The 15536-nt window shown below is 39.1% G+C and overlaps 1 protein-coding gene across 1 annotated transcript in view; it reads right to left on the reverse strand.

Moving 5' to 3' along the window:
* LOC122810590 (sodium channel protein type 8 subunit alpha-like) overlaps nucleotides 1-15536 on the reverse strand; it is an 840143-nt gene that overhangs the window by 312109 nt on the left and 512498 nt on the right. Inside the window, exon 3 of the mRNA XM_044082167.1 lies at nucleotides 1134-1252. Within this exon, the coding sequence (XP_043938102.1) occupies nucleotides 1134-1252 (119 nt within the window). The remainder of the gene's footprint in view (nucleotides 1-1133; nucleotides 1253-15536) is intronic.

Here is a 15536-nt window from a genome sequence, read left to right on the forward strand (position 1 = left end):
AGTTTCCTAAACAGATGTTAATGACTGAAAAGATTTGTGGATAAAAAGTGGACAACCTTTAATCTTTTTTTTCTCATGATACTACAGGTGACTGTGATCCTCTGTAACACTGAACAAATACAATGAAAGAATAAGAATACAATAAAATGTATACAGCTTTCAATGAACTGTGTGCTGTCAGTCAAACGTCTTGCCCATGCAATTCAGACATCAAGTGACATGATATACAAACCATTACTATTGTGGGTAAACAGTGTTTGGCAGTATAAATGTACAGAAGAGCCAGTGTCCTGCAGATACAGTTCCATTTTTGGAATGTAGCTCTCTGTGACTACTATGACTCATATAATGCAATGTAACAGATCTTGTCACCAACAGAAGTACAGTTCAGAAGATTCTGACTGTTGTCTTTTCAGGATGCCCTTAAAGCAAAATGTTTTACCGGAATTCTGGTTAGTAATCAAACTATTAATTATATATTTTAACCAAGTGTATCCAGGTAGCGTTTATATTAAAGAAGCCACTAGGAATGAGATTTTTTAATGCAAGAAATCCATATAATTTTTTTTTCACCAGATCACCATCATAAAGCAGACAGTCTGATAAACACCAGATCCAAAGGCCTATACCTCCACCGTAAGAATAACTACTGATGCTGGTGTGATAGATTTCTTATCCTGCACATTCTCCACCTTTGGAAAAAACTCCCTCAACATACCAAATAAAATACCGTCCTGAATACCTTAAAAACCAACCTCAATGACTGGATGGGTAACCAAGTTCATGTCTGGTATTAATGCAAGTGACAATCTGTTCAGAGGAAACTAGTCTATTCAACACTAGAAGGGTGTTGTGGCTAAGCTTCTTGATGGCAAATTTTGCAGAAATCTATGAACTTATCGTTTGGGTATGAAAAGTTCCATCTAGCAGCTACCCCTACTTCTATAAATGACAACCTGTAAGTTAAAATATCCTGTAAAATAAACATAAATAAGTCATCATTTATAAGCACAAAAGCAATGTTGAGCAACATACAATGGTCAAAGTAAACAAAAATATATTGAGTTTTTATAAGTTACAATAACATAACCAAAAATGAAAATAGGAAATTAAGGCATATTTGAAAAGGATATGAATGTATCAAAATTTTAATAGCTATTTTTCTAAGTAGATTAAAAGGACTTAAAATGTACAAGGCAGGCGTGGCACTAAATCGGAAGATTGTTTTCCCTCTGTTTATTACTATAAATGTCTGCAAAGAGAAAGAGAAAAAAAAAGATGTTACAAACTGTACATAAACCACTGACAGTAAATAGAAAACAAGCTGTAAATCATGAATCGTCATATACTTGCCATTATTAAAAGAGCATCAAAATAAGATTTAAAATAATGATTCTCTAGCTTACTTGCACTAAGTCATCTCAGCTTCACTGTTAGAACATCATGACTACACGTATTTAGGATGAATGAAATGCAACACAATATATCTGGTCTTAGAAAAGCAGAAAACCTATATAAGCACTTGCGATAAACAAGAAATAACTATCACACAGGTTAGATGAGCAGCATTCACCACTGGTACGACGTTTCAACTTCTATATTTGGTTAACTTTAAGTACCAAAAGCCATCGGATACAAATATTTAAGTAGTTTCTCAACTGAATAAAAAAAAAAAAAAGCAGTCAATTAATAGAATCCAGAGAAAGTACATGTTATCAATGGGGGAACCAATCAAACTAAAGTTTCCACACAATGATATCACTTTAGTCATACAATTATGTGATTTATTCTGCAGAATATTGAAATAACTGCACATTAAGATTCTCAACACCTAAATATGGCACTTGTGCATTTCCATTAGTTTAATAAATGGAGTTAAAACTGTTTAAATGATTTCCAGTAAGATGCATAGTTTTCTTACCACTAGTTGCAAAATGAACTAATATACAGAATAAATCTAAACTTCAAAATTCCACATTCTTTATTTTTGCAGCAGCTGATGTAAAACAGGAATTCCGCTGCTCAGGTTTGGTCAATTGATTGTATGTTTCATTACTTAAATTCACAGTATTCTAATTGTGAACTCTGAATAATTAAGTTTTAGTTAGATCCCTTTATTCTGCATAAACCGACATTAAATATGAAACAGCAAGAAGGTGACTGCAAAATTAACTGAAATGAAACAAAATATCTTATTCTTTGATCACCAATTAAATGTAACATTACAAATTGATAATATATAATAATGGGTACTAATGACGGATGGCACTTCAACCCTCTAAATATTAGCATCATATCCAAGTTGCACAGTGATATAACAAGCGAGTGAAATAGATTCAATAATGCTTTCACTATCAAATGGTGAGCTCCACCACCAGTCAGGATGCTGTCAACAGCACATAGTTCGACAAGTATCTGTAGTCATTTCAATGTATACTACACTTACAAAAATCAGTCTGTTAAAAGACAACACAAAATGTATCAAAATGCACAGGTGAAAAAACAAACAAACAAAAAAAAAAACAGACCCCTAAAATGCAGATATTCTACAAACATTTAATTGAATCTTCTCATTTGCATCATACTTCTCAGAAATTTGTTTTTTTTAAGGAAAGTGGAGTATTATACTGACAATGTTTGTACTACCAACATAGGCTGAAACAATTCATTTAGCTGCATATCTTATTTATATTGCTCTGGCAGCAAGAAAGTGATATTTTTTCAAGACTAACGGCGGATATCATGACAGAATAACCTTGATGACTACAGACTTGAAGGCAAACCAAGATCAAGACCTTTGATATCATACTCTGCTTTCAGCGTCTTGCAAAAGTATACAGAGAAGCTCATGCTGCAGCTGTACAAATATCACCCAGAGAGGTATTCTTGACGGACTGAGCTACAGCTCTAATAGAATGAGCCTTAAGCTTATTAGAGAATTCTCAGTTTTATTTTCAATGACAACACAAAAAGCAAATCAGAAAGCCACCTAGATATTGTGACGTTCAACACTTTCTGTCTTAAACTGTTAGCTGTTTATGCTATGAAAAGTACAGTTTTGTACCTACCATAAATGTAGATGTTCGAAGATCCACATTGCTGCAGTCCTAACACTTGGGTAGTCCGCTGTCCCTCGGTCGGCCCGAATATCAGAGTATAAGGCTGACGTCGGTCAAGGCGCATTTGACTGACATCAGAACGTCAGGGTACAAATGCGCATGACCGACGTCATATCCTCAGTCTTTTCTTGCCCCAGATGTCAGAAGACCCTAAAAAGAAAGGTCAAAACCCATAGACAACAACTAAACAACCAACCAGCCTAACACCAAAAATATGTACAATATATACAATATATACACTATACCTCAGATGGATAACCCAACCCACACAACCACCTCAAACTGCAGAGGGGAAGGAGGGAGGGTAAATTGGACTGCAGCAATGTGGAGCTTCGAACATCTACATTTATGGTAGGTACAAAACTGTACTATGTTCTTCATCTCACATTGCTGCAGTCCTAACACTTGGGTAGAATCCCAAAGCAGAGGTAAGGGAGGATGGCTAAACTATAATGAAGCAGGAGCTGCCAAAATGCCCTGCAACACAGCAGTGGCAAAACCAGCCCTGGATTTAGAGTACAGAGGAAGGTGGTAATGCCTAGAGAAGGTATGCACTGAACTCCAAGTGGCTGCCTCCAAAATATCCTTAGTAGCCACCCCCTCAAAAAGCTGTTGAAGTGGCAGTAGCCCTAGTGGAATGAGGCCTAATCCCAGCTGGAATCTCTTTGCCATGATGGGAATAACAGAAAGCAATGCAAAATCCAATCCACTTAGAAATAGTTTGTTTTGACACGGGCTTGCCCTGAGAGCACAAAGCAAAAGAAACTAATAACTGCTGAGATTGTCTGAACCCTTTAGTTCTGTCCAAATAATATCACAACTGCCTGTGTACATCTAAAGTGTGCAAAATCTTTTCCCCTTTAGTTTGGGGATTTGCATAAAAGTAGGCAAATGAATAGTTTGGTTTAAAGCCACACTAGAAACCACTTTAGGCATAAAGGAAGGATTAGTACGTAAAGATACCCTATCCTTATGGAAAATTAAGAAAGGCTCAACTGCCATAAGGGCCTGCAATTCAGAAACCCTTCTTGCAGAGGTAATGGCCAACAAAAAAGCAGTCTTCCATGACAAATATTTCAACTCAGCAGTAGCTGCAGGCTCAAAAGGTTGTAGAGTGAGTTTCTCCAACACAAAATTGAGATCCCAAGCAGGAGTAGGAGCCCTTCGCGGGGGTCTTATATTCTTTGCCCCTCTAAGAAATTGCTTAAACAAAGGATGAGAAAACAATGGTGGGTCACAGTCATAGTGAGCTGAAATTGCTGCAGCATGAATCTTAATAGAAGAGAAGGACAAACCTTTGTCCAATAACTCAGTAAGATATTGAAGAGCCACACTTAAATCTGGCTCAGAAACATCCAAATCCTTAGCTGCACTCCAAAATAAAAATCTCTTCCATTTATCTGCGTACACTTTCCTTGTACTAGGCCTTCTAGCTTCCAAAATCACATTCAAAACTTGTTGTGGAAGTTGAGACCCTCTATGGTTTAAAACAGAATATGCCATGCTGTTAGGTGAAGAGAGTGAAGTTTGACATTGAGCAAATGACTGTCCTCCTGGGACAACAGATGTGGAATCAAAGGCAAAGGCCATGGAGGCTTCCGTACTAGACTTCTCAGTAATGGGTACCAGTGCTGTCGAGGCCAATCTGGAGCTATCAAAATCATCCTTGGCTTGTCCTGTCTGACCTTCAGAAGTACCTTTGGTAGGAGAGGCAGAGGTGGAAAGGCATACACATGAAGATTTTTCCAACTGAAAGAAAGAGCATCCACTTTCCAAGCTGTGGGATGAAACCGCTTTGTGCAAAACTTTGGCAGCTGGTGGTTTAGTGGAGAAGCGAACAGATCTATGTCTGGAGTTCCCCAGGACACTGTCAATTTCTGAAATACATGAAGATCCAGTTTCCACTCGTGGGGATCCATGATTTGTCTGCTTAACACATCTGCTAAGGAGTTCTGTGCTGCCGGCAGAAACCTTGCCTGAAGACTTAGTTGTAAACTGAGAGCAGTCTCCCACAAAATCATTGCTTGCCTGCATAGAGGATAAGAATGTGTTCCCCTTGCTTGTTGATGTACCACATGACAGTTGTGTTGTCTGTTAGAATCAACACCTGCCCTGGAAGAAGTAAATCCTTGAAAGCTATTAATGCAAACTGGACTGCTAACATCTCCTTCAAGTTGATATGTAGATGCTGTAGTCTGACAGGCCACTTGTCTTGTATCCACTTTCCGTTTAGATGAGCTCCCAAGCTTTGTCTGAGGCATCTGTCGTTAAAATTTGACTCGCCTCTGGCGGGTCACAGAGAGTCCCTTGTTTAGGTGACATTCCTGAGCCCACCACAAAAATTCCTTTTGAATGCAAGGTATTATTTGAATGACAGTGTCCAGACGCTGGCAGTGCTGTGTCCATACATTCTTGAGATACCATTGCAACTTCCTCATATGCAGTTTGGCATTGGGAAGCACCAGAATACAAGATGCCATGAACCCTAAGGCTTGAAGGACTGTCCTTGCAGTCAGCCCGGACTGAAGAGATAGATGATGGAAGTAAAGGGAAAGATTCTTTTGTTTGTCCGGGGTTAGAAAGGCCATCTGGGATGCTGTATTCAGTCTTACACCCAGAAAGCACATGTCTTGAGAGGGTACTAGACTGGACTTTATTTCGTTCACAGAATACCCCAGGCATCTTAGCACTGCTATCACATATTCCAAATGGCGAAGAAGCTCGTCCCTTCCTTGAGCCAGAATCAGGCAATCGTCCAAATAAGGATAGATTTGTATTCCTTTTAGCCTGAAGAAAGCTATCACTGGAGCCAGAACTTTCTTAAATACTCTGGGCGCAGTAGATAAGCCAAAGGGCAATGCAGAGAACTGATAGTGAGAAGTCCCAGTCCGAAAACGCAGATACTTCCTGCAACTTAGCCTGATAGGAACATGAAGGTAAGCCTCCTTGAGATCCAAAGTTACCATCCAGTGATCCTTGCCCAGTAGAGGTAAAAGCTGTTGTAACGTCAACATTTTGAACTTGGGAATGTCCAGATAAGTGTTGAGGATAGATAAATCCAAAATTGGTCTCCACGTGTTCCCCTTTTTTGGCACAAGGAACAGGCGAGAATAAAATCCTAGGCCCCTTTCTGGCATAGGAACCGGCTGTATGGCCCCTATTTGGAGTAACAGAGAAATTTGCTTGTGAGCCTCTATTCTTTGTTGAGGAGGAATGTCTGGCATGCCTTTGAAAGGAGGCAAGGTATGGAAATAAAACCTGTAACCGTGATGTATGATATCCAGTACCCATCTGTCTTGGGTAATCAAACTCCAATTTTCTTTGAAAAGTGCCAACCTTCCTCCCAAAGGTGCTGCCAGGCGAGAAGGTTCTGGCAGCTGAAAAGGTAGGTCATTGGGTCTGCTTACGAAAGGAATGACCCCTGCCCTCACCCGAAGACTGTGCAGGAGAACTCCCTGTCCTAGGCCTGAAAGAGCCCTGACCTCTGCCCCTGCCACGTCTAGATCTACCCCTAGACTGGGAATCATAAGAAGGATCGTCCACCCTTTAGTAGGCCAATTTCTACTAAACTTTGGAGGCTGAACCTGCAAAAATCTTTAACAGTCTGCATAGACTTAGCCTTGTCTTCCATTTTCTTTAAAACTGCCTCAACAGGAGAACCAAACAAGACATCAGATTGCAAAGGGGCATCCAAAATCCTAGTTTTAACATGGTCAGATAAATTTTGATCCCTCAGCCAGGCATGCCTGCGAAGAACTGACCCAGTGGCAGCCACCCTAGACGAGGCCTGCACAGCATCAAAACCACATTGCAAAGAATGCTTACCCACCTGTTCAGAAACATGCACTAAATCTTGTAACTCTTTACAATCAATACCTTCCGCCAGAGCATCAACCTTAGATTTCAACTGTGAAAGGAGATAATTTTGATATTTCAACATGTGAAACTGGCAATTCAAAGCTCTCATGGCTAGAGTTGAAGAAGTATAAACTTTCTTTCCCCATCTATCCAAGGCCCTGGCCTCTTTATCTGCAGGAACCGGATTCTTGACAACAGAAGCCTTAACACCCTTAGGCCCCTGGCTAACAGTTTCTGGGTCTGCCCTAGGACTCTTAAAAGATACTTATGAGCTTCAGGCACCCTGTAATACCTATCTGGTTTAACAGGAGCAGGAGGCAAAGAATCAGGATTAAGAGAAGCCTCTGCAAACACATCTTCCACCACATTCAGAACAGGAGGTATAGCTAAAGGCCTATGCTGGGGTAAAACAAAAATTCCCTAAGCCTTTTCCTGGAATCAGAGAAATTCTGACCTTCCCATTTAAAATGCTCTCTCATGGAGTGAAGGGTCTCTGAAAAAGAAAAATCCTCAGGAGGAGAAGCAGAAGGAGTAGAATCATCCACATCAGAATCAGAATAATGAGAATACTCCTGCAAGTCTTCAGCCGAAGACTCAGACACATCGAAGCCTGCTCATAATCCCCAACACAGGTTCCATCCTAGGCCTCTTATCAGGAGGGGCATAGAGCCTCTAATTAAAGTAATTAAATCTTCTGCCATTTTAAGCATGTGCTTCTTGGGCACAGAACCTGAAGAACTAGGAGTGACACCCACAGAAGCAAAACTAGACCTGCCTCTAGGAGAAGCCTTGGAAGGAGAAAGAGAGGGCCTAGACACCTTAGGAAGGGAGGGAGTACAGTTATCTGAGAAGCCCCTACAGCCTGACCTGCCTCCTGGGAGGCCACATCCTGTAAAACAAAGTTTCTCCCTGGGACTCCAGAGAGGCCTCCGTCGGAACCACGGTTCCACTGGCGCCTCTAAAGAACCGGCGTCCGGTTCGGACGACTCCTCTAACCTAGGTTTAACTGCCTTGTCCTTGCGCTTCTTTGCGGAAGCTGGCGCGGAGCATCCGGCGGCATATTGTAATTGCACCGCTTCCCAAAGACCAACCTGGCACAATCCAACCTTGGCTTTATAGTGCGTTTATTGAACCTAGCACAAAGCGACACCCAACAACGTCGTGCTCAGGTCCCAAACAAGGTATACACAAATTATGGTAATCCCTATGCGGTATCTGTTTCCCACAAGAAATACAGTTATTCACTTTTTCTGACATCCGGTAAACCACTGAGGCAAGAAAAAAACAAAATATTCCCCAACGGGGTACTTAACCAACTCTGACTTCGGTCTGAAACTCCGAATTCGAAAAATTTCAGAACGCCGAATGGCACTTGCAACACTGCTTCTGCATCGGACCATGCGGCAAAAAAGACTGAGGATATGACGTCGGTCATGCGCATTTGTACCCTGACGTTCTGATGTCAGTCAAATGCGCCTTGACCGACGTCAGCCTTATACTCTGATATTCGGGCCGACCGAGGGACAGCGGACTACCCAAGTGTTAGGACTGCAGCAATGTGAGATGAAGAACATCATTTTTTTCTGATTTGTGAAATGGAAACGTAGCCACTGAAGTACATCCTAACATTGTAAAAAAAAATACTCCGTTCCACTACAGTATTTAGTTAAGATTAAAGACTTGCAAATGGATTGCGTGACTCAACTTTGTTTTAGTGATCACCTCTGGAATGAAAGATTGAAGAGTCCAAGTCCACAATCTTCCAAGATGGCTGCACACCTGTTTCTAGCTCTCCCAGTGTGAAAATAGAAACCCAGAAGAGAAAGCCAGTAGACTTGTGCTTATGGGTAAATTTCAGTAACTGGCTAGTAAGTGTACTGACTAGATGCCAATAAAGAAATACAGAAAACCTGGAAAAAATCAACTACAAAAAGCGAGGAAGAAACACTGACTGGGGAGAGTTCTGCAGCTATTCAACAAAAAGCAATGCAAACTTTAGACATGACTTACACAGCAACCTATAGGAATATATAAGACAACTGCATACAGACCTGGTTAAAATAAACAAAACACTGATGAAGTACATCAACACAAACAAAAGGCTGGGAAAAATGGAAGAAGCTTTAAACAGATACTCAGATGATACGATAAAGCTGCAAAAATCAGAGGCTGAAATAAAGACAAGGATGGCTGAATACGAGACTGCTCAGGAAGAGATGTTTAAAAAAAAAATAGAATTAGAGGACAGAGCACATAGGGAAAAACCTGAGATGCTCAGCTATACCAGAGAAGCCGGAAGGAACGGACTGCATTAATTTTATGAAAGCACAAATAAGCAGCTGGACTGGTAGTTAATTGAAAGGGCAGATCATGTGTATGCCCCAAACCTGGCTATAAGAAAGCAACCTAGACTTTTAACAGTAAGGATGCAATCCTACCAGCAGGAGTTGATTCTGACAAATTGTTGCAGAAGGACAAAGTACTAAAAATGGGAAACAGCAGAGTGTTTGTGGAGAATGATTACTCATTGTACACCAGACAGAAGAGGAGCAAATGTATTCCACTATTCAGAGAATGTCGAGAAGCAGGTGTGAGATTCAAACTGCTATACCCAGCTGTCTTCCAGGTATTCTTTCCTAGAGGGATAAAATCATTTTTTGATGAGGTACATGCTAAGGAGGAAATACAAACGTTTGTCCAACAAAAAGTGAGCTGTGAAACAGATAGAGATTCTACTTCTTCCTCTTCTGGTAATAAAAACCACAGACAGCCTGTACCTGTGAAACCTTTTCCACTGTTTTAATGGAAAATGTTGGACAGAAGGAAGGGTACATGAGAGTTGACTAGAAGAATCGAGTGTATGTTGGAAATGAAGAGACAGGATTTCGGAGATCAACATTAATACTTAATATGGGATTACAATGCGATAATTATATTTGTGAAGTATGACAGAAAAAGGAAATCTGGAAATATTGAACTTTTTCAGAGGTTTTTGGACTTGTGGGGGACTGTAAAGCATATACCATACTTTGTGCCATTAATGTTCGGAAAAGTGCTTTGGGGAGGGCAAGAGGAGGGAGAAAATTAACAGTAAGTAAAGAGTTTTTCCCCTTAAATAGTGCCAGTTTTGTGGCATATCTATTTCTTTACATGCTATAAAGTAAAGTTCTTTCAGTTATTTTTAAGTGTAATGGGGATTGTGGACAGGTGCTGCTGTTTTTTTTTCTCCCTCTCTTCTTGTTTAATTTTAAGAAATGCAGGCATTGCAATGCATTAAAAAAGCCTGGTTAAAGGCATGATAAAACAGAGATTAATGTGCTTTTTCTCATTCTTGCATGGGGAAATGACCGCATTACAGCCCTTAGATTGATTTATTAACACATTTTAAGAGACAGCAAGTAAATGAAAAAGAACACTGAATACTATGAGGCTTTTCTTCTAGCATATACATGCAAGCTCAGTAACAATTCTGCAGCTGTTCTTCATCCTTCCATGGAAACAATCTGATAAAGAGAAACTGGCTGCCTGGTTCTTATTTCTCCATGGCGAAAATCTGATAGACAGAAACTAGCTACAGTCTGGTGTAGAGTCACTGGCTTAGGAAAAAAAAAAGAGAACTTGGTTAAAAGATAATGTTCTCAGAAAGCATTCAGGGGTTTTCCCAAAGTAGACAATGTTCTCCGACAGCATTTAGGGGCTTTCCCAAGATAGTTAATGTTCTCTGATAACATTCAGGGGTGTTTCCAGCTGGGAGAGCTACAAAAAGACAAGACAAAACCAATCAGCACTTAGTAGAAGCACAGGCTGCACCATGTGTCTTAGCATGGATAACCTTTCTTTTAGGTTAACTCAAGTCTATGAGCGTGGCTGTCAGTTTGGGACTTTTGTTCCTAGTAGGAGGTTAAAACGTCAATATTTGAAGGTGTACATAGTTTTGTGTGTTAGTATTACAGTAACAGGTTTTGGGGGGATTTTTTTTTTGTCAGAGGGCTTTCAATAAAATAAAGTTTTATAAGATGTGACATAGGCTCAAACAGATATGAAAAGAAACAAATGTATAAAAGTTCAACCTGCCACACAGTGTATGCATGTAGCACAACAGCTGGAGCTAGACATTTAACAAAAAAGGTGTTATACATAAAAGGTGGAAATAACTTTTTAATATGATGATGCTTTCTTTAATGTCTTTATATGGCCTTACAGATAAATACAAACAAGAAAGAGTAGTGAACTATATTAAAAATGTAGAGTGCAAATAGCTATGTTACAAGAGACACTCTTAGAAAGAAATGAATATGTAAATTTGATAACAAAAGGTTTTTAGGATGGTTATTCAGCAGAATACATGGGACAAAAGAAAAGAGGAGTACTTATATTAATTTCAAGAGGAGCACCAATAGTGATAGGAGATAAAAAGATAATGGCAGATTTGAAGTGCTAACAGGCTACTGGCAAGGGAGGAGGATTACACTGGCATGTATTTACATTCCACCTAAAATTGCTGTTAATGGAGCTTAAAAAAATTTGGGGAGAAAAAAATCCGTTTTCAGCAAGAAATATAACCTATAGGTGGGGACTGGAACTTGATTTGTTGTAGTAAGGATGTGTTGTTGGGGGGGGGGGGGGGCAGAAGGGAGAATATAACCAAAGAGGGAGAGGGTATATTTTTGAAGAAATTTATGAAAATATTTGGCATGTGAATTTAGTAATAAAAGTTCAGACTGAATTTACATATTATTCCTCAAGATATAAACACTGAGCTAGGCTAGACCGAATTTACATTTCACAGGAACATGTACGTTTAACTGAAGGTCTTGATACCCACCCAATAACTATTTCAAATCATGTGCCAATAATAGCCAAGATAAAAACACAGGGTGATGAAATAAAAAAAAAAAAAGAGAGAATGGTGTTTTCTTACCTATCTGCTGAAAAGCGAGGAATTTAAGGAATGGGTAGTAGAGATTATTCAGAAGCTATTAGAGAGGATAGAATGATCGTCTGAAAATATATCTAGGGAGTGGGATAAAATTAAGGTGCAGTTTAAAAATAGGGTGGAAATAAAAAAAGGAGCTATGGTCAAGTACTAAGAATTACTTGCAGGGATGGTCAAATATGAAAATATTGCAAAATAGGGGGAATCTCATAGAATAAGAAGATGATCAACTGCAAAATGCTAACCAGAAAATAAGGGATTACCTCGACAATATGCATGAGCTTAGAAAGATTGCTGTTAAACAACAGTTTTTTGATAACATTAGAGCACAAAAACTTTTAGCGCAACGACTCAGGCAACACAAATTAGAAAAGGGCTATCACCAAACTTAGGAAGCCCATAACAAAGAAAACAAGAGATCCTTTACAGGTATTAGAAATATTTCGGAAATTTTATGAGAGCTTCTATAAAGCAGAGAAATATGAAAATCAAGAAAAGATACAAATGGAAAAAAATGGAAATGTTTATGGAAAAATTGAATATGCCAAAGTTAGAGGTAGATGAGGCTCAGTTACTAAATGGTGATGTATAACCAATCTACAGGAAAGTCTCCAGGAATAGATATTCCTGTGGAAGTTTGGAAGCTGAGAGGAAAAAACTGATAAAAATCTGGAAGGTATTATTTAACAATATCTTAAGAGAAGGAGAAATAACACCATCCTGGAAGAAAGTAGTGGTAACTGTAATACCTAAAGAGGGTAAGAATCAATCAGATCCAGATTCATACAGGCCCATTTCAATACTACACCATGATTATGTCTATAATAGCTAAAATAATGGAAAAAGTAATGTCAAAACTGATAGATATAGATCAATGTGGTTTGGCGGAGGGCAGGCAAACATTTCACAACGTTAACAGAACAGTGATCCAGAGGGAAGCAGCATGGAAGAAAATACCATTACTGGTGGTGGTTCTTGATGCCGAGAAAGCATTTGACAGAGTAAGCTGGGACTTTATAAGCAGGGCAATGGAAGCATTTGCATTTCCTGAAAAAAAATATAAGATTAATTAGGAGAATATACAAGGAATTGGAGATGAAAATTAAAGTGGGTGGGGTCCTCTCTGATAATTTCTGCTTGAGCAAAGGAACCAGGCAGGGGTGTCCTCTTTCCCCTATATTACTTGCATTATATTTAGAACCACTGGAAAGAAAATAAGGGACTCAGAAATTCAAGGATACAATTGGTATGGTAGTCAAGAAAAGCTGGCTTTATTTGCAAATGATATTATTTTGTACCTGACAAAACAAGAGAAAGACATTATGGTATTGTGGAACATTCTGAGGCAGTTTCAGATCTTTTCAGGATACAAAATGAATGAAGCTAAAACAAAGGCAATAGAGAGATGAATTATGCACCCACTCATGAACTGGTTCAGGAACACCCCTATTTATGGGGACATGATAAAATGAAATATTTAGGAGTATGGATTAAAAATTATTCTAGCGTGGCAGGTAAGGTGTGGGAAGAGACTGAGAAAATGGAAGTTTTGTTATACGGATATGGATAGTAAGATACAAGCAGTTAAAATGCTTTTAGTCCCTTTAGTCTTATACACAGGTCAGGCATACTTTTATCAACCAGAGGAGAAGTTGTGGGTAGCAATTAATAAAGAGTTGAAGGACTTTATCTGGGAGGGGAAGACAGCAAGCGTCAAGTGGGATAAGTAGATTCTCCCAGTAGAACGGGGTGGATTGGGATTACTCAATCTGAAGGGGTATTTCAGAGCTACACAGTTAAAACTCCTATACATAGCGCAAACAGAAAACTATAATTCAAAGTGGAAAGGGATGATGATGAAACACAGGGGATGCTCAAGAAACAAGGAGAGACTATGATTTTGTATGCAGGCCTTTAAGAACAGCAATTATGCAGATTATTATTTCCATAAAGTAGCAGAAAATATTCTAAGAACTAAACCAACACGGGACTGGAGAAAGGAGATTCTGCTGATAGGGACGACTGCAATTAGGGATACAGACAATAGGCAAGAGGAGAAAACTGGTAAAGGAACTATGGTATTGAGAGCAAATAACTAGAGAAGGAAAGATGATAGAATGGGAAGATGCCAAGAATTTATTTGGACCACAGGTTGGAAATTGCCTTCCCTATCAGGGACTGCTATTGGAATACTGACAAAGAGAAAGAAATGGGGGGTCCTAAATGAAAGACCAGCACTGGTAGAGTTTCTAGTAGAATGTAGAACAGAAGCTGCCATTAAAAAAGGAATAATTAGCACAGCATATAAAATATTTCATGGTAACTATAAGAATCATTCAGAGGAGGTTAGAAAGGATTGGAAAGAGACTGGATAAGCAATTCACAAAGAAACAATGGAAGGATATATTTATTTCTCCTAAATATGCAACAAAAATCTAGAAGATTTAGGATTTTTGCCTGGAAATGTTTGCTTAGAAATTTCTATACCCCAAGTAGACGCCAGAGAATTTTTCCTTAGGCAGACAGCAAATGTTGGAGAAGTTACAGGGAAGAAAGAGGTAATTGGGAACATATTTTCAGGGATCGCTGTGAATTGGCGGATATTAAGGATTCCCTGCAGGATGCACTGCCAGAGATGATGGGTGGCTAGATTGGTCTGATGAGGGACATGATTCTTCTGAGCTATGATACAGAATCGGAATTGCCTAGGCATGGTAAGAATTTGCTGTCTCTAATAATGGATCCCAAAAAAGCAATTACTAGAAAATGGAAATCAAAATCTAAACCAACTATACTGAAAGTAGTGACTATAGTAACAGAGATAAAACAAATGTTAATTAGATCTTTAGAAAAGGGTAGAAGCAAACTACATAGGACAAAATGGGAACTGTGGGAACAATACACAAAGGGGGGAATGAGGTTTAAAAGGCAGAACTTAAGTGAGCTATGTAATGTATGGGTAGATTATAAGTGATGTATCATGTTTGCAACTAGGAGTGTGTCACTATGGCTTGTGATGTAAAATGCTTGCAACTAGGATTGTGTTGGTGTGGTTTGTTTTCATTTGTACAAATGTATTACTGTCTGTGTAGTAAATGATGGTTTAATAAAGATGTTTCTTGTTTAAAAAAAGGCAAGAATTGAATAATTTATGTAACGTTGCTTAGGGTATACAATACATAGCAATATATGTGAGGTAAAATGTTTGTTAATTATAGTGTGATTACTTTTATATTAATGTAAATCTGCCTATGTCACAAGTGATAATTCAATAAAGGTGTATGGAAAAAAAAACATGAGAATGGAGAAGGGAGACTTTGCCAACAGGGATGACTGCAAGAAGGAGGACAGAAAATAGGCAAAAGGGGACTGGAATTTACTGGAGGAAACTGGCAAAGGAACCAAGGTACTGGGAGTAAATAACTAGAGAGGGAAAATAAACAAGAGTGGGATGAAGCCAAGAAGTAATTTGGACTGCAGGATAGAGACTTCCTTCCCTATGATGGACTGATGTTTGTCTTTTCGGCTTTTCCCGGTTAGGGGTCGCCACAGTGGAACTCCAGTCTGCTAATGATTGGCAGTAGATTTTATGGTGCCGAGTTGCCAGCCCAACCTTCAGGGAA

This window comes from Protopterus annectens, chromosome 9.part0, assembly GCF_019279795.1.
Source record: "Protopterus annectens isolate FY-2018-M chromosome 9.part0, PAN1.0, whole genome shotgun sequence".
NCBI lineage: Eukaryota > Metazoa > Chordata > Ceratodontiformes > Protopteridae > Protopterus > Protopterus annectens.